Raw genomic sequence first — 16373 nt, 5'->3', positions numbered from 1 at the left:
ATGTCAGTTGAATTTTTAAAAATTTTTGCTCATTTCCATCTATAACTATCCTTCTTGTTGTTTGTGTGTATCTTATAGATGCAACATTCCAATTTTTATTTATTTCTGATTATCTACTAATCATTTGCATATCTGAAACCGGAAAAGTCAAATCACAAACAGATGGGCGATTCTCATTGCAGATGCTGGAATGCCCCTCACATCCGCTCGATGAACGTGGTGTTGTTGTAATTGCTTTGCTCATTTAATTTCGCGCACATAATTTATGCAAAATTATCAATGAGATTTGTTTAGACAAAACGCAAAACAGTCGTCGACGGCTTAACGAACAGGAAAAGCCAGAGATTTGTTTATGCATTGCAAATTGAATACTACGAGACGGTCAGGCAACTTAGCTGCATGCCAAAAATAGCAATAATAAAAAAAAATAAACACAAAAAAAAAAAAAAAACTGACATGCAGCAAATATAATCTATGAGATACGCGTATCGCATTTGAGTTATCTGAACGGCAGAGCAAAAACAAATCATGAGCCAGACTCAGTCTAAGCAGGCAGGCAAGCAGGCAGAGGCCGTGGCAAGATTGCATTTGCAACTGCAACTGCAACTGCAACTTGATATGCCAGTCTTGGTCGCTGGCTCTTCGTCTTGGTCATCGTCATCATCGTGATAAATGCCGCCTGATAAATGCGTGTCGCAGTCAGGCACAGACAATGCGGAGACACATGTTTGCATAAAGTATTTCTTTAGTACGTATACGGACGAGGAAAGGATCGTTCGGCATGGCGTATCCAAGCAGCGAGTGACTGGACATGGACACATGTAACATTCAAGTATTCACAGCTAGCTTGCGTGATCAGTCTTAAGCTTAGTCTCATCATTTCCCTGTCTGTGGTCTAGTCTATGGCAAATCTATCTCAAAGATTGATTATAATCGGTAGTCAAGTGTCCAGGTTTTGAGACTGCTGCCGGCTATTTATGACCCAAGCCAAGCAAATTATAATTTATGAAGTCTACGGTATCAACTTGCACTTTGCGTGCTGGCCAGGGACAGTCTTCACATTTTTTTTTTTTGGTTTTTCGTAAACTCATCTCACAGATACACATACTTACCATAGTTTGTGGTGCCACATGCTGGCTTCACATGGCACTGCATCATCAACAATTTCATATTTTGACAGCACGTTAACGTCATTTATTAATTGAATCCAATGTTAATATGCCCCCAAAGACATTCTCCAGCTTTTGTTTTCTGTTAGTTTCTCTCTCTCTCTCTCTCTCTTCTCAGTTGAAGTTAATTATATGGCCCGTGCACTCCTGTGGTCAACTTATAGTTTCTTTGGAAAAACGAGATCTTTGACTGGCGCCTAGGTTTTTCATTTCGTTGGAATTGCCCAAGGTTTGAACTTAATTTTTTTGGGTTACCCACTTACCAAGTGATGGTAAAAGGCATGTTGTGCGGCCTAATCGTTTCGAAATCTAAGTTTCTTATTTCCTCGCCAGTATCTTTAATTTCACACTGAAATTATCAGTTGGAGCATCAGGTGTAGGCTCGATTCCTCAAGACTGTGTGTGTATCTCAAGTTTTTCTTATGAGTCACAGTTCAACGGAAAACAAAAGTGTGGGCTGTGCGTGTTTCGATGTGGCGGAACATTGAGCAAAGAAAGTGAGTTCTTCAAGCTGCCAAAGATGAGTTAAGCATCTAGATCTCAAAGTCTTACATATGCAAAGTGGTTTCTTTTAAGTTTGACTTTATACTTGTATCGATTACTTGCCATAGACATGTTATAAAAGAAGAGTCATCGTACGCCATTTAAAAGATAAGCAGAGCTTATAGAGAAGAAATAAAAGAAAGACAAGAATTGAAAACCAGCTGAATACAAATAAAAAACAAATGCAGCTCAATTTGTTTTTAATAAAAATCTTGGTAATATGCATGCAGGCATATCTGCTAATATATGCAATAAATTTGTCAAAAAAGGAGCCATTTTCAGGCGGAATCTCATTTTGTTAATGGTTTGGCCTGTTAATTCATTCTGCATTACGTTTCATTATTCTGTAAAATATCATGGCAAATTTCAGAAAAATTTAGACTTGTTAAGTTGCTAAGTCCAAGGTTCAACCAACTTCAAACTTTCATAACTTTGTCAAAACTAAACCGATTTGCAATCGGAATGTCATTTTGATCAAGGTTTGCCCTCTTAATTCATTCTGCATTCAAATTTTATTAATTTTTTAATAAAAATTATTTTTTGCTAGAATTCGATTTTGATGGTAAGGGTACCCCCTTTGAAATTTAGAAAAATAAAAATTTTAAATCTCAAGTTTCCACTTTTTATCGACTCCTTATTTAATAATTAGTATATAACAACACTTTAAACTTGATTCTGAGACCTTTCATTTTTCTGTAAAAAATCATGGAAAATTGGACAAAAATTTTGACTTGTAAAGTTGCTAAGTCCAAGGTTCAACCAACTTCAAACTTTCATAACTTTGTCAAAACTGAACCGATTTGCAATCGGAATGTCATTTTGATCAAGGTTTGCCCTCTTAATTCATTCTGCATTCAAATTTTATTAATTTTTTAATAAAAATTATTTTTTGCTAGAACTCGATTTTGATGGTAAGGGTACCCCCTTTGAAATTTAGAAAAATAAAAATTTTAAATCACAAGTTTCCACTTTTTATCGACTCCTTATATAATAATTTGTATATAACAACACTTTAAACTTAATTCTGAGACATTTCATTTTTCTGTAAAAAATCATGGAAAATTGGACAAAAATTTTGACTTTTAAGTTGCTAGGTCAAAGGTCTGACCAACTTCAAACTTGCATATCTTTATCAAAACTTAACAGATTTTTAAGTGGAATGTCATTTTGTTTGTGGTTTGGCCTCTAAACTCCTTCTGCATTAAAATTTATTTTATTTTGTTAAACTTATTTTTCGCTGTTTAAATAAGATAAGTTGTCATAGCTAAAAGAATCTGTCCTAGTTTACAAAAATTTGTGTTCATTCTTTCATATATAGCGGACGCTTTTGATATCTATCTCATCATAAATCTGTAAAGTATTCAGGGCTTACGATAAGTACTGAAAGTCTGCTTACCTTTTGACAGCTTCTGCGATCTCTCTTCAAATGCCACACACTTGATGACGCTTTCAGTTCCCACCCTGCGATGCATTAGCAAAGCTCAACACAGCACAAACAACTTGAATGGGTAGAAAAAAAAGGTAGAGAGAAATATAACGAGTCAGCAAACGGTCAGCTACCTTAAAGCAATCACAGACAGACAGACAGACTGAGATGTACTGAGAGGTACAGAGATGTATGGCCAAGGTATTTACTTACTTTTCATGCCATCGATTTAAACTTAACCTTTACTATAGTATAGGGGGTAGGCATACGCAGTCTGAGCCCCATTGTGTGCCGAGGCGAGGAGGTCTTTGGTCCATTGTGTACTCACTTCCGTTGCTGTTTTTTGTTGTTGTCAGCCTTCCTCCGTCTCGCCTCACCTCGCCTCGTCTCGTCTTGTTCGTTGCATTTAACGCTCATTTTTTGATTCATTATTTATTGTGATTTCTCTAAAAACGAGTAGCACCAGAGGACGACTTTAAAGCGGAGGTAACAAGAAAGAAAGAAAAAAAGTGTGAAGAGAAAATAGTAGGAAAATAAAAAGTAAGTAAGTACAATGCCAGTACAATGGAACAATGAGACTTTTTCCGGTTGCCAGGCAATGGAAATGAGACTATTCTATAGTTACCATTCTAAATGGCCTTTGCACATTTGGAATATGATTAATTGCGAGTCAATTGATATTTTATTGGATTGAAGACAATGTGCCATAGGAAATGAGCACAGCAGAGGTGCGGAAGTTGCATTTAACATGGTCCATAGAGGTAACACCGACACCGGAACTGTCGACGACTTCGTCCGTCCTCGTCTAGGATTCGAACTGGGCTTGTTAAAATGTTTGCCTAAATGCTGACAAATGGGCTTGGAAGAAGTCGGCAGCTGAAATATGTTCAAAGTCGCCGACCGATGTGGCAAAGTCGTCGTCGCGACGAGCAAACAAAGATTTTCTTCATTTTATTTGTTAGCCTTAACCCGTTGCAAATAACAAGTTTCTTGTTAAGACAACGGCTCTAATAAACCAACAACAACTACAGCAACAAGGCAACGGCTCATGGCGCATGCGCAGCCAGCTGCAATGATATTTATACCCTATTGAAAAATTTCAATTAAACGGGTAGACTCAAATACTGGAAAGTTATAGGAAAATTATTTCAGAGACCATACTTATATTAAAAATCTGCGAGTTTTGGTTGAGGTATTTTGAATATGAAATATAGAACAATAATGTGGCATAAGTAATTCATACTTTTATATTTGTATCTTTGATAAGTGACTAATAAATCTATTTTAATGAAAACTGTTAGCTGAATGAAAGTCTATTTATTAATTCATATTAAAAAGGAGTAGCTAAATAAAATAATTGAATTATAACAAATTTGGTACTTTATTCAAAGATTGGAAAACCATGGAAATAGAAAATATTCATCTATGATATAATCTAGCTACGCTAGACTGCTACATATTATCTTTACTTTCTAAATACATTTCAATAAAGAATCAATCTATTTATGATACATATCTTTTATATAAGTATTTCATTATTTAAGCATTGGCTGACTTCACACTATGCAGGGTATATTTTAGTCAAGTGAAGTTTTTTAAGCTGACTATTTGGATGGATGGCTGGTCACTTTAAGCGTTCCCATAAGTTACCTAGCCCTTCGGTTTTGTTTGCCCAAAGTGCCTCGTTATTGGTCGTTGTTTCACTTGGCTTGGCTGCATCTGCGTTTCAAGTCATTGTCTATGCATTATTTGCATTTATGCTTTGTCGAATGCAACGGTAGTTGTGTTTTACCTAATTACACACGGCTCCCCCAAAATCTCTCTAATTGTTTAAGTGCTTTTAGCATTTTACCAAACAATTTTCATATCCAACGAAAACAAACATTTCCAGTTATTGTTTAGTTGTGATTACCTCTTTCTTATGGCCACAAAGAAACTTGCGTCAAATGTTGTTAAAATTTATTGCCAAGAAATTCTCACACATTGTCGCAAATTGAAAGTCCCGTCAAAGTGACGGTGCCTCTTGCTATACTTGCTATGAGAAGAGTATTGCCCCGAGTGCTTGACGCGATGTGTAACGTGAGAGCCAAAAACAAATACTTATCGTACACCTGCTGCAGCTATTTGTGGCATTAGATTTAGATCTAGTACTGTGCTGCATTTCTAGTTTCTATTCATTTTTTTTGTATTTTTTTTTTTTGTGTATGCACCACGGAAGTTGTGCAAAGTTTTATGTAGCGAGTTGTAATTAGTTATGAGATAGAGTGGTGTGGTTTCCTATGTGGCAAGTGGCAACTTTCCGATGTCATTAAGACATAATTGGTGCAACCTTTATTATAATTCTCATGTGGTCTACTTTATATTCAAAATAGAAGTAAAAACTTTCAAAATTAACAAATTATTATACAATTTTGTTGTCTAAACTGTCAAAATATTGTTAATTCATTTTTCTAAAGTATACAAGTATTTTAGCCTTTAGCTATTTTTATAGATAATAAATAACATAAATAGATACTAATACTCTGATAATTGAAGTAAGTCAATCTACTTCAAAAAAATATTTACTTAAACTATTTGAAATAATGTTTACATGGACTTTCATTTGTTTTAAATTTCAATTAAAAATTTTCAATTTTAGATCTTACATTTTTACATTTCAATTTAATATTATCAATCCTAGTTTTCGGTTTCTCATAAATTGATTATTTTAATTGAAAGTGTATGATTGATAAATAGAAGGAGATTTTCATGTTCATAAATGAAGTGACATTGCTATTAAGATGTTTAGTTTTGTAACCAACTCTTAGTTGACTTTTTTGTAATATTTATTGCATTTAAAGATGCATCAATTTCTTTGACCATAAATGAAATAAATCACTTCAAACTTTTCGTTGGTAACCACAGAACTGGCAAAGATTGCGGACGACAGACAAAAATAATTATTGGTCATAGTGGAGGCAGAGGAATAGGAATAGGATGAAAAAAGGACAGGCCAAATGTGTATTTAGATACATTTGTATATGCAACACTCGAACAACAAACTACAGAGATTTTCATGGCATAGACACGCAGCCAACCAATATTTGGCATACTTTTACAAATATTCAGAGATGGGAAAAATATGCAAGTTATGCAGCCTGGCAAATACCAGAAAAACCCCCCAAAAAGCACACACACCGCAGCCCAACAACTCGTTCGGCATGTTGGCACAAAGTTATGGCCATTTATAGTTGATTTTCTTGTTGTCACAGTTGTTGTGCGTGTGTTTGTAAATAGTTTAACGGTCTCTGCATACAACGTATTTTTCTCTATTTCACGTACGTATATCAGCATCTGTGTATCTGTATCTGTATCTGTATCTGTATCTCTGCAGTCTCGCTCTGGGTTATAACTCAAAAATGCATTGAACAAACCAATGGACAGGCATGTCCCAAGTATCAAATGACACTATAAATAACTATTCGCTATTCCCATGCCAAAGATATATATATATATATATGTGTGTGAGTAGTATTTATGCCGAAAAAGGTTTTCAGCACTTGAATATTTAACACTTTACAAAAGAGTCGGAGCAACTTTTGAAGTTGTCTTCGATAACATAGACATAGAACTCATTGCGTCAAGTGCGTCCTGTGTATCTTTAAGATACATAGATCAAGGTACTACGACAACTGCGGCTGGCATATCAATTACCAGAGCAGCACTTTTGCCTTTATGGGCTACATTTAAATAAACCACACTTAAAAAGATACTTAAGTTGATTTCTGTGTTGATTTTCTAATTAAATCTTGGCGTTTGAGTCGCCAACGTGTGTGTTACGTCTTAATTGTGCCAAGTACTTGAATCTTGAATCTGGCGTCGTCTTCAGTAACATATAACTAAAGAAGAAGTCAAATTTTGCCAACTACTTAATATTTTATGGTTTTAGCCACAAAACTCGCAGCATTTTGGCCGTGTTTATGTTGATGGCTGCCTGGCCTCAACTGTGCCGCGTGTTGCAATTGCAACGGCCAAGAGGCGGGTGGCCTCAGATAAATGAGTGACTTCCTTTGAGTGACTTTTGTCCGACTCGCTCTCGCTCTCGCTCTCTTTGTCTCTCTCTCTCAGTATCTCTGTGTAGCTAACTCAAAACCAGTTTTACTCTCAGCTACGTTATCTGAGCTCACATTTCTACCACTTGGTGGCATGTTTATGCTCTCTCATTCTCTCATCTTCTCATTCTCTCTTGCCACAATGCAAGGCCGTGTCGTGGATTATTTACGCCTGCCTGCAGCTGTCGGTAGCTGAAAAACACTCGGACCGAGGTATCGTCAATGGGCTACGTGCTCTGGTAAATCAGTGTAGTTCGTTGCCTCGTCGTGTTCGGTTGTACACTAGCCAAGCACCGACTGAATCTCTCAGTTTGGGCAACTTTGCCACATCGAAAAGAACGTAAACAGCAATCGTCGTGTGACAACAACTTGAAGCGTGCAGCAAAGCGAGCCACTGGATTATCGCGCACGAATTTCAAACTAAACCACAAATAAAACAACACACACACAACATTCAACAAAATTTCAGTTGAAAAAAAAACACACACACAAAATGTTATAAATTGGCTAAATACAAATTATTAGCTGCATGTGATCATTTTCAGTTTTGAAACAAATTTATTCAAGTGCAGTGAAATAATTGGCTAACAAGCAAAACAAACAACAAATTTGTTTACACAAAACACCAAACCAATTTTCATTTTATTTTTATAATTTGAAAAACAACAACAACAAGCTGCTAACTTCAACAAATTGTTGCTCTGCAAATTTCAAAAACATAAGGTAAGTTGTGTGTGAAAAGAATTTAAAAGTTAAGAGTGTTAAAAAATACAAAAAGTTATAAAATTTAAACTATAAAGTATCATATTGGCAAAGATGGCAAAGAAACATAAATAATTTGAAACATTTATAAAAATGTAGAAAAAGTTGATGTTTCAACTAAACAAAAGGAAATTAATTTGAAATATTAAAAGTGTAAATTTGATATATTTCATATTATATTAAAGTGAGACAATTAAAAACTCAAGCAGTTTAGTAAAATAACTAGAAAAATAAAATTAAAAATAAAGTTATTTATGTATATTACTATACTGTTAACATTTTTAAATCGAGACTTTATAAAATTAAATGGAAACATGAAAATCTAAAAATAAATGAAATATTTTGTGAAATAAAGTTATTTATGTAAATTACTATTTTGTTAACATTCTTATCTCGAGACTTTATTAAAATAAATGGAACATGAAAATCTAAAAATAAATGAAATCTTTCTTGGTTGAAATAGATTTAAACATAAAAATAACTCCGTGATGACAAAACACAGCTAATCATGATGTTCATATTTTTGTTTCTCTATCTCCTATAGCATTATGGACAACTAAAAGCAGGCAACACACACAAACACATATACACTCGTATTAAACGCATAACGAAAATTAACGCCAGAAGGCGCTTACCAACAACAACAACAACATCGACTGTAGAAAGAAGTAAATAGACAAAAGCAACAAAATGCAACAACTCCAACAGTTGATCTGCATCTGCAGCTGCATCTTGATCAGCATCTGTGTGAGCCAAACGGAGGCTCTGGCCAATTGCCCGCCCGGCTGCCAGTGTGACGATAACACTCTGGTGGTGCAGTGCGGTGAGGGGCAGCTGGATGTGCTGCCCATTGCATTGAATCCCTCGATACAGCGACTGGTGATCAAGAGCAACAAGATCAAGACCATCGATTCATCCATACAATTCTATGCAGAGTTGACATTTTTGGATCTGTCGCAGAACCATTTGATGACCATACCTCAGCGCACATTTGCCTATCAGAAGAAGCTGCAAGAGGTGCATCTGAATCACAACAAAATTGGACAGATTAGCAATAGGACCTTCATTGGTCTGTCCGCTGTAACCGTGTTGAATCTGCGTGGCAATCTCATCTCGGAGCTGCATCAAGGAACATTTTCGCCTCTTCTTAAGATCGAGGAGCTGAATTTGGGCGAGAACCGCATTGGTTTTCTGGATCCCAAGGCCTTTGATGGACTGAAACAGTTGCGCATTTTGTATCTGGATGATAATGCGTTGACATCCGTGCCAGATCCTGTCATATTCCAGGCCATGCCCAGTCTGGCTGAATTGTTCCTGGGCGTGAACTCACTGCTGACCATACAATCGGGTGCTTTCCAGGATCTGAAGGGTCTGACACGCTTGGAGTTGAAGGGCGCCAGCTTGCAGAACATCTCACATGACAGTTTTCTGGGTCTGGAGGAGCTGCGAGTTTTGGATCTATCCGATAATCGCCTGCCACGCATTCCCTCGGTGGGTCTCAGTCATTTGGTGCGTCTGGAGCAACTTTCCTTGGGCCAAAATGATTTCGAAGTGATCAGCGAGGGCGCCTTTGTGGGCCTAAAGCAACTGAAGCGTCTGGACATCAATGGTGCCCTGAAACTGAAGCGTGTTATGACCGGCGCCTTTGCATCCAATGGCAACCTGGAGTATCTGAACTTGTCATCCAACAAAATGCTTGTGGAGGTTCAGGAGGGAGCACTCAGTGGATTGCCACATCTGCGACATGTTGTACTGAAGGCAAATGCATTGACATCCCTGGCTGAAGGTCTGTTTCCCTGGAAGGATTTGACCACATTGGACTTGTCGGAGAATCCCTTGGCTTGCGATTGCCGTGTGATGTGGCTGCGTAACCTGCTGATCGCCAAGAATGCCAGCCAGGAGGATCAGTTGACGGATCTGCTCTGCGAATTCCCCGAACGTCTGCGAGGAGAGGCCTTAAAACATCTGAATCCCACTTTGATGGGCTGCACACACACCGATCCCCGCAAGCAGGCATTGATTGGTGCTCTCCTGGTGGGATCTGCAGCTACGATCACCGCCTTGGCTTTGGTCTTGTACCGCTGCCGTCATAAGATACGCGAGTATCTCAAAGGTGGACTGTGGGGCAATTCGGCGTTGGGTCGCAAGGAGCGCGAATATCAAAAGACTTTCTGCGATGAGGACTACATGTCGCGACTGCAGCATCATCCCTGCTCCCTGGGCATCCACTCGACGTTCCCCAACACCTACACGGCGCCACATCAGGGCCATGCTGCTGGCCATCATCATTACGGCATGTGCCCCATGCCCATCAACGACCTGAATGCCGTCGACGGTCAGCACAAGTTCCAGCAGTTGCAGGTGCCCATGTCGGCCACATTGATGCATGAGAAGAAGCTGAACAACAACAAGAGCTTGGCGGGTAGCATCGATGACAGCGCCAGCTTTGTGTTGCACATGAAGACGGCAACAATGGGCCGTGAGCAGCAGCAACCGCAGCAGGCGCAACAGCAACAACTGCAACTGCAACTGCAACAGCAACATCCACAACAATCCAAGCTCAATCATTATACGAAGCCACAGTTTCTGTCTGCCACAGCAACTGTAGCTGACTCCTGTTACTCGTATGCGGATGTGCCCATGGTGCATGCCCCACAACAGCTGCGCATCAGCCACGAGCACTTCAAGCAGCGCGAGCGTGAACCACGCGACTTTGACAACGATGCGACCAGCGAGATCATGGATCCCAACTACATCTACAGCAATGCCCACTACTCGTTGCCCCTGGAGCAGATGGGACGCAGCAAGACGCCGACGCCGACGCCACCACCGGTGCCACCAGCATTGCCACTGCGCAACGGACTCTGTGCCACCACCGGACGTCGCTCCTTCCAGCACAAGCCGACGCACAGCAACAATACGAGCACTATGCGTCAGTTCACGCACTGATCCTCGGAGCACTATCGTCGCAGGCAGCTGAGCATCTATGCTTAGTCCGTTCTGCCGCTGTCAACTGTGATGCCAAACGCCCCCCTCTACCTTCCCTTTCTCCTCCCCCCCTCGCACCAGCACAAAACAAACAACAGAATATGAGAAAATAGTAGTAGTAGAGCACATAAGACGAGTTTACACGTGTCCTGATTCACGATTCACGATTCACGATCAACTTTCAACTCACCTACTTTTCCTATATTATATAAGTATAAAACTCTTCAACTCCCATAGATAATATGAAATTCCAATAGTCTTAATACCATAGAAATTTATAGAATAGTTTAACAGACAACTGGCAGGTGTGAACTGTACTTAATGCAATGTTCACACCTCTCAGTTGACTGACAGGATTATTCAAAATATTTTTGTAGTATGCCATGAAAAATATTTGAATTTCATAAAAAAAACTAGTATTTGACACGTGTGAACATTGACACTTAGTTCGTGATAAGTAAAACTCGAATAAGACAAAAAATAACTCTATTGTTCTGTATATAAGCACCAAAACTCAATGCGATCTCTAGCACATAACTACTTACTGTCTTTCTACTACTAATTTTTCATTCACAACAAACATTGTATTTATTTAGATTGTAAGGCTTAACATTAAGGTCATAGAAATTGTACATTTAATTTAATCAAAAAAAAAAACAAAGCACTGAGAGTCACTTGTAAGTTTAATTTAAATTATTGAAACTACTGTTAAAGCAACATCAAACTAAAAATCAAGCAACCTATTTGTAAGCGACTATGTATTTATTAGTTAGTGAAAAAATTTATTCAAATTTAAGCAAATATCGTAAAAAATATATGCAAAAGAAAACTACTTTGAAAACTGAAAACAAAAACATTCTCGATTTATTTCATTTCATTTTTTTTTGTGCTGCTGTTCAATGATGAGCTTGCAACTTTCTGCCTAGTTTACCATGACTGTGTGTTGCAAGCTCTGGTGGCAGGTGGCAGCTGCACATAGAGGAAAAAAAAGGGGTAGGATACGTGTGTAGTGCAACGCAGTGAATTGAAAATTATGCACGCACACAAAGAGCCACAATTGCTGACTCTCTTAGACTCGCTCTCTCTTTATGTATCTCAACCATAGATAGTATCTGTTAGATACACGGCAGCACTTGCTACATTGCATCGCTTCGCTTGGCGGCGCACAACTCTGCAAAAGTTTCGTCGCATGTGACTATTGAATAATAGCGCATTAATTTTACTTTTTCTCAGCTGACTTTTAATTAAATTGAAAGTTAAAAGTTGCGTACTTGTTTTTTGTATCTCATTTTATTATCCAAATGAAAAGGGAAAATGTTGTAAAGGTCGCCGCACATAAAGTCAAAGGCAAATTGACACTTATGGCAAAAAGGTAGCACAAAAGTTAAGTAGAGTGCATATGCACAAGTATCTAGGAATATACAGATATATACTTACATTTGTCTGTTTATATTCGTAGCATAATGAGAATGAGAAACCACAGAAAACAAACAGTCTAAAAAGTATACATTGTATCATTTCTTTGTGGAGTAAAAAACAGAAGTGTTTTTAAAACTTAAATAAGTTTTTTATATTTGGGCCAAACAGGAATGAAATTATTATCGTTATAAAGCTCTCTTAATAATTCTTATATTTTGAAATGCAACTATGAATGTTTGGCACTGTTTTATTGATTTTAATAATAATAATTTATTACCTTTTTATTACATTTCAGCTTTTGTAGAACAAATATTCTTAAATTACAAAAGTACCATTTTCAAAATTCTATATGTAATATAATTTTCTGCCTCATAAACCCCATAATTAAAAACAATCGTACTTACAAAACTGGAAGCTGATATGGATTACCTTGAGAAAGTCTTTTTACAGCCAGCAAATGTATTGTATATGTAAGAAAATCTGTCAGTCTACCATAGGAACAATGATATTGACCATAATGAGACGAGTTTAGGTAGCTCACGCCTCGATCTTGCTCTCCCTATCACTTTGGTAAGATAGACCCTTGGAAAAAAGAAAAACAAACTGTTATTGTTGTTGTGTGGAGGGAAGTGCAACCCAATCCGTCGTAAATAACATTTGTATGACCAAAGCATAAAAATTCGCATTAAAATCACAAACAGTTGCAATTGTATCTGGTTGTCTTACCTTGCTTGTGTCTCTTTACCTTCTAATCTCTTATAACATTTCCATTAATACGCAGCGGTAGTCAACCCTGTTTGGGCCATAGACAACCTCCTCTCAATGCCAATGCCAATGCCAATGATGAGAAATTAATGTGCGTACACAATTTCACCTTTCACAGATACCTAACGTAGGGCCCAATTCCAGACCCAGTCCCAGTCCCAGTCCCAGAGCCCAATAACCAAGCTCAGGCACAGCATGAGCCTCAACAAGAGCGTCACGGTCGCACCGCTCAGCGGAACAAAGTGCTAACCATTGTTGGGAAATTTCATGGCGCTCTGCACGGGGTCTACAGAGTCATCGTTGTGCGATCGCTGTAAGGTGTAACAAAAAACCCAAAGATAGAATTTTGTCAAATGAAAACGGTCGTTTGAGCGAACAGTTTATGGGTTGTTGCAGTTGCAGTTGTCGTTGTCGTTGTCGTTGCCACAGCCCATCTGCGGAGCTCTTGCGGCTTAGCATTTTCACGCCCCTTCCTGGATATGAGCATCGGATTTACCTGTTACAAGCAGATATACAAGTAGATGCGGAACTGATCTTGATGCTGACAATAAACCTATAAGTCAGGAAAGCAACAAAAATATACAAAATTCAATTAGCAAGTCATAAAGATTACATTTTATTTATGCAAATTATTAAATAGATTATTGATCTAAGAATAAATTTGCACTATAGAATCTAAACAAGTTTCACAAAGAATAATATGTTTATGCTGATGATTAAATAAATAAAATTAACTATTCCAAAATGTTGAAACTTCATTATATGACATTCTTATCTACAAATTAACATTTCAACAAAAGAATTCATTACATTGAAATACATTGTCTGAATAAAGGTTTTTAAAACAACAGCATATTAAGAGTGTCGTAACTTTGTGTACAAGTTATCTAATCAATGAGATGGACAAACTCGACTTAGGCGTTTTGATCAGGCAAAAATAATATATATATTATTTTTGGAGTAATATAAGCATTTAGTTTTTTATTTAAAGTTGAAATCTATTGATGCATACCTTTTTTTTATATCTGTATTTATTTATATTACTTAAATAATTCCTTTTCTTTTTATTTTCGAATTGAGTACTCATTAAGTACAGTGACCCCTCCCATTGAGGTTTTGGCCTCAAAATATTACCAACACCTCTCAAATTAAAGTAATTTCCATTTCTTTTGCTGCTTTCAACTGAAGCTCGACCTTAAAGCGAAAGAAACTTTAAAGATCTTTCAGCGGTTGTGTCAAGACGCCCCCTAAGAAATGAAAACTACTACACAGCTTGCCCCAAATCGTGGCACGTTCAACTTAATTGCCCCCAAAGCTTTTTGTATAGTGTTTTACCGATAGATAACAACGGCTGATAAATAGCGCGTCAAATCGAAAGCGGTCAGCTGGTCCGGTTGAGGATGGAGGCGCGTTAACCTGCCCATAAACACAATTGTGAAATGCTTTAATTCCTGAAGTACCTTTAATGAGCATTTTCAACATGGTCATCATACAATCAGCAGCAGCAGCAACAGCAACAACAGCATCACAGCATGTACCATACACTCAAAGCGCATTACAATGGCTCCAATATTTGGACCACGGCTCGTCATAATTACTGCCTTGAGCATAGTTTTCTTTCGCCCTGTATTCGGTACAAGTAAGTATTCTGACTGCCTTTGTCTGTCTGCCCAGAATGGCTCTGAAAGAGCCAAATGCCTCGGAAACAATCTGTGGATGTATCGGCTTCATATCTGAGCATCAGGCGTTGTCTGAGCTCGGTGCTCTGAGCTTTTGGGAATTAATGATTACGCTATCGTAATGTTGGTCCACGGGGCTGTGGCCGGTTTTGTGGCTTGATCCAGTAACCCTTTAATGCAAACACAGGCCAAATTCTCAGTGCCAGTTCCAATCCACCGTAACTGAAACTCGCTCGGTAGCTCTTTCATTCGACTGACTGGTCTTGGGCATGGGTATGGCTTTGGTCTCATGAAAGGAAATTGTAATGATCGAAATCAAAATGTTTTCGTTACTTTAGCTCCTAATGAAGCTTGAATAGTGCGAATGACCGCACAGTTGGCCGTTGGCCCCTCGGGGGCAAGACAATCGCACCACGCGCCTTTTAATCGAAATTTGATGATGAATTCTCAACTCAACTTAGCTGAACTCAGCTCAACTCGATTCGATTCGAAGTTAACTTGATTCAACTGCGTTGGATTCTTGAAATGCTACTTTAAGCACCGAAACTCAACCGCGTTTATTGTTGGCCATTTGAGGCTTTGCTTTGCCGCTATTTACCTTTGTTATTTATTTATTGTTATTATAGTACATGCCCCAACTTGTGTTCTGGTTTTTTTGTTCACTTTTTCTTTTCATTTTTTCCTCTCCCAATCAACTTTTTAATTGTATGAATAGGTTTGGGGCTTGGTTATTTATTTTAGACGCTAACCGCCAAATGATTTGCTTGAAATTGTTGTATATTATGTTATTATATATTTCTCAGCCGCTTTTCGTTAAAATTTGTTCAGTTGCATTTCATTTGTCTCTTTACTACAAATTGTTTATACTTAAATATTGCATAACCTTAAAGTGCTTTAGTGACATTTCTTAATATTGACCTTTGGGATTCAATATTAAAATATTCTTAGAGATTGTAATGGCATTTAATAATATAATAATATATTTATAATATATTATATTATTCCGATATTATTATTCCGTGAATAAAAATGTTGCAAAACTTAAATCAAAAAGTTTATCTCTCAGCATTGACTTTCTCAATAAGGTTACTTAACTTTTGCAAAAAGTTCGTATTAAAGCTAGCGCACTTTTTCAAATGACCCCCTGACCTTTATTTGCGAAACTGTTTTACCTAGTTCGCCCCGGACCAACTTCAACTCGTATTACAGAACACACACTTTAAAAAGAATTATTTTACTTCAGCGCAGACAACAACAACAGCAAAATAGCTGCACACTTATAAATGCAATTTTCTGATAAAAAAAAAAGTAATAATAAAAATTGTGCAGCTTTTTAATTAAATAATTATTATAATTGTTAGTGTGGCTTAAGAAGATTTTCATTTTAATTTTTCGCACAAGAGCACAAGATATTTTCACTTGCTTAATGGAAAAAAGTATATAAAAAATGTAATTATGCCAAAATATAATAATAAACCAAAAAGTAATCGAAATGTGCGAAAGCAAGTGCCTTAGTGTGTGTGTGTGGAAG

The 16373-nt window shown here is 37.5% G+C and overlaps 1 protein-coding gene across 1 annotated transcript; it reads left to right on the top strand.

The window, feature by feature from the left end:
- The first annotated feature begins 7897 nt into the window (after positions 1–7897).
- On the top strand, positions 7898–11455 carry LOC117788772 (leucine-rich repeat neuronal protein 3). The gene is made up of 2 exons (XM_034627636.1): positions 7898–7952; positions 8536–11455. Exon 2 carries the CDS (start codon positions 8682–8684, stop codon positions 10938–10940), a length of 2259 nt encoding a protein of 752 aa, XP_034483527.1. The 5' UTR covers positions 7898–7952; positions 8536–8681; the 3' UTR covers positions 10941–11455.
- The last annotated feature ends 4918 nt before the right edge of the window (positions 11456–16373 follow it).

Source organism: Drosophila innubila (genome assembly GCF_004354385.1).
Source record: "Drosophila innubila isolate TH190305 chromosome 3L unlocalized genomic scaffold, UK_Dinn_1.0 0_D_3L, whole genome shotgun sequence".
NCBI lineage: Eukaryota > Metazoa > Arthropoda > Insecta > Diptera > Drosophilidae > Drosophila > Drosophila innubila.
Note: the sequence above shows the minus strand (reverse complement) of the source record. Positions and strands in the feature narration are given on the sequence as shown.

Bases quoted from the DNA above. Each gene is read 5' to 3' on its own strand.
- LOC117788772 (XM_034627636.1), top strand. From the start codon at position 8,682: ATGCAACAACTCCAACAGTTGATCTGCATCTGCAGCTGCATCTTGATC.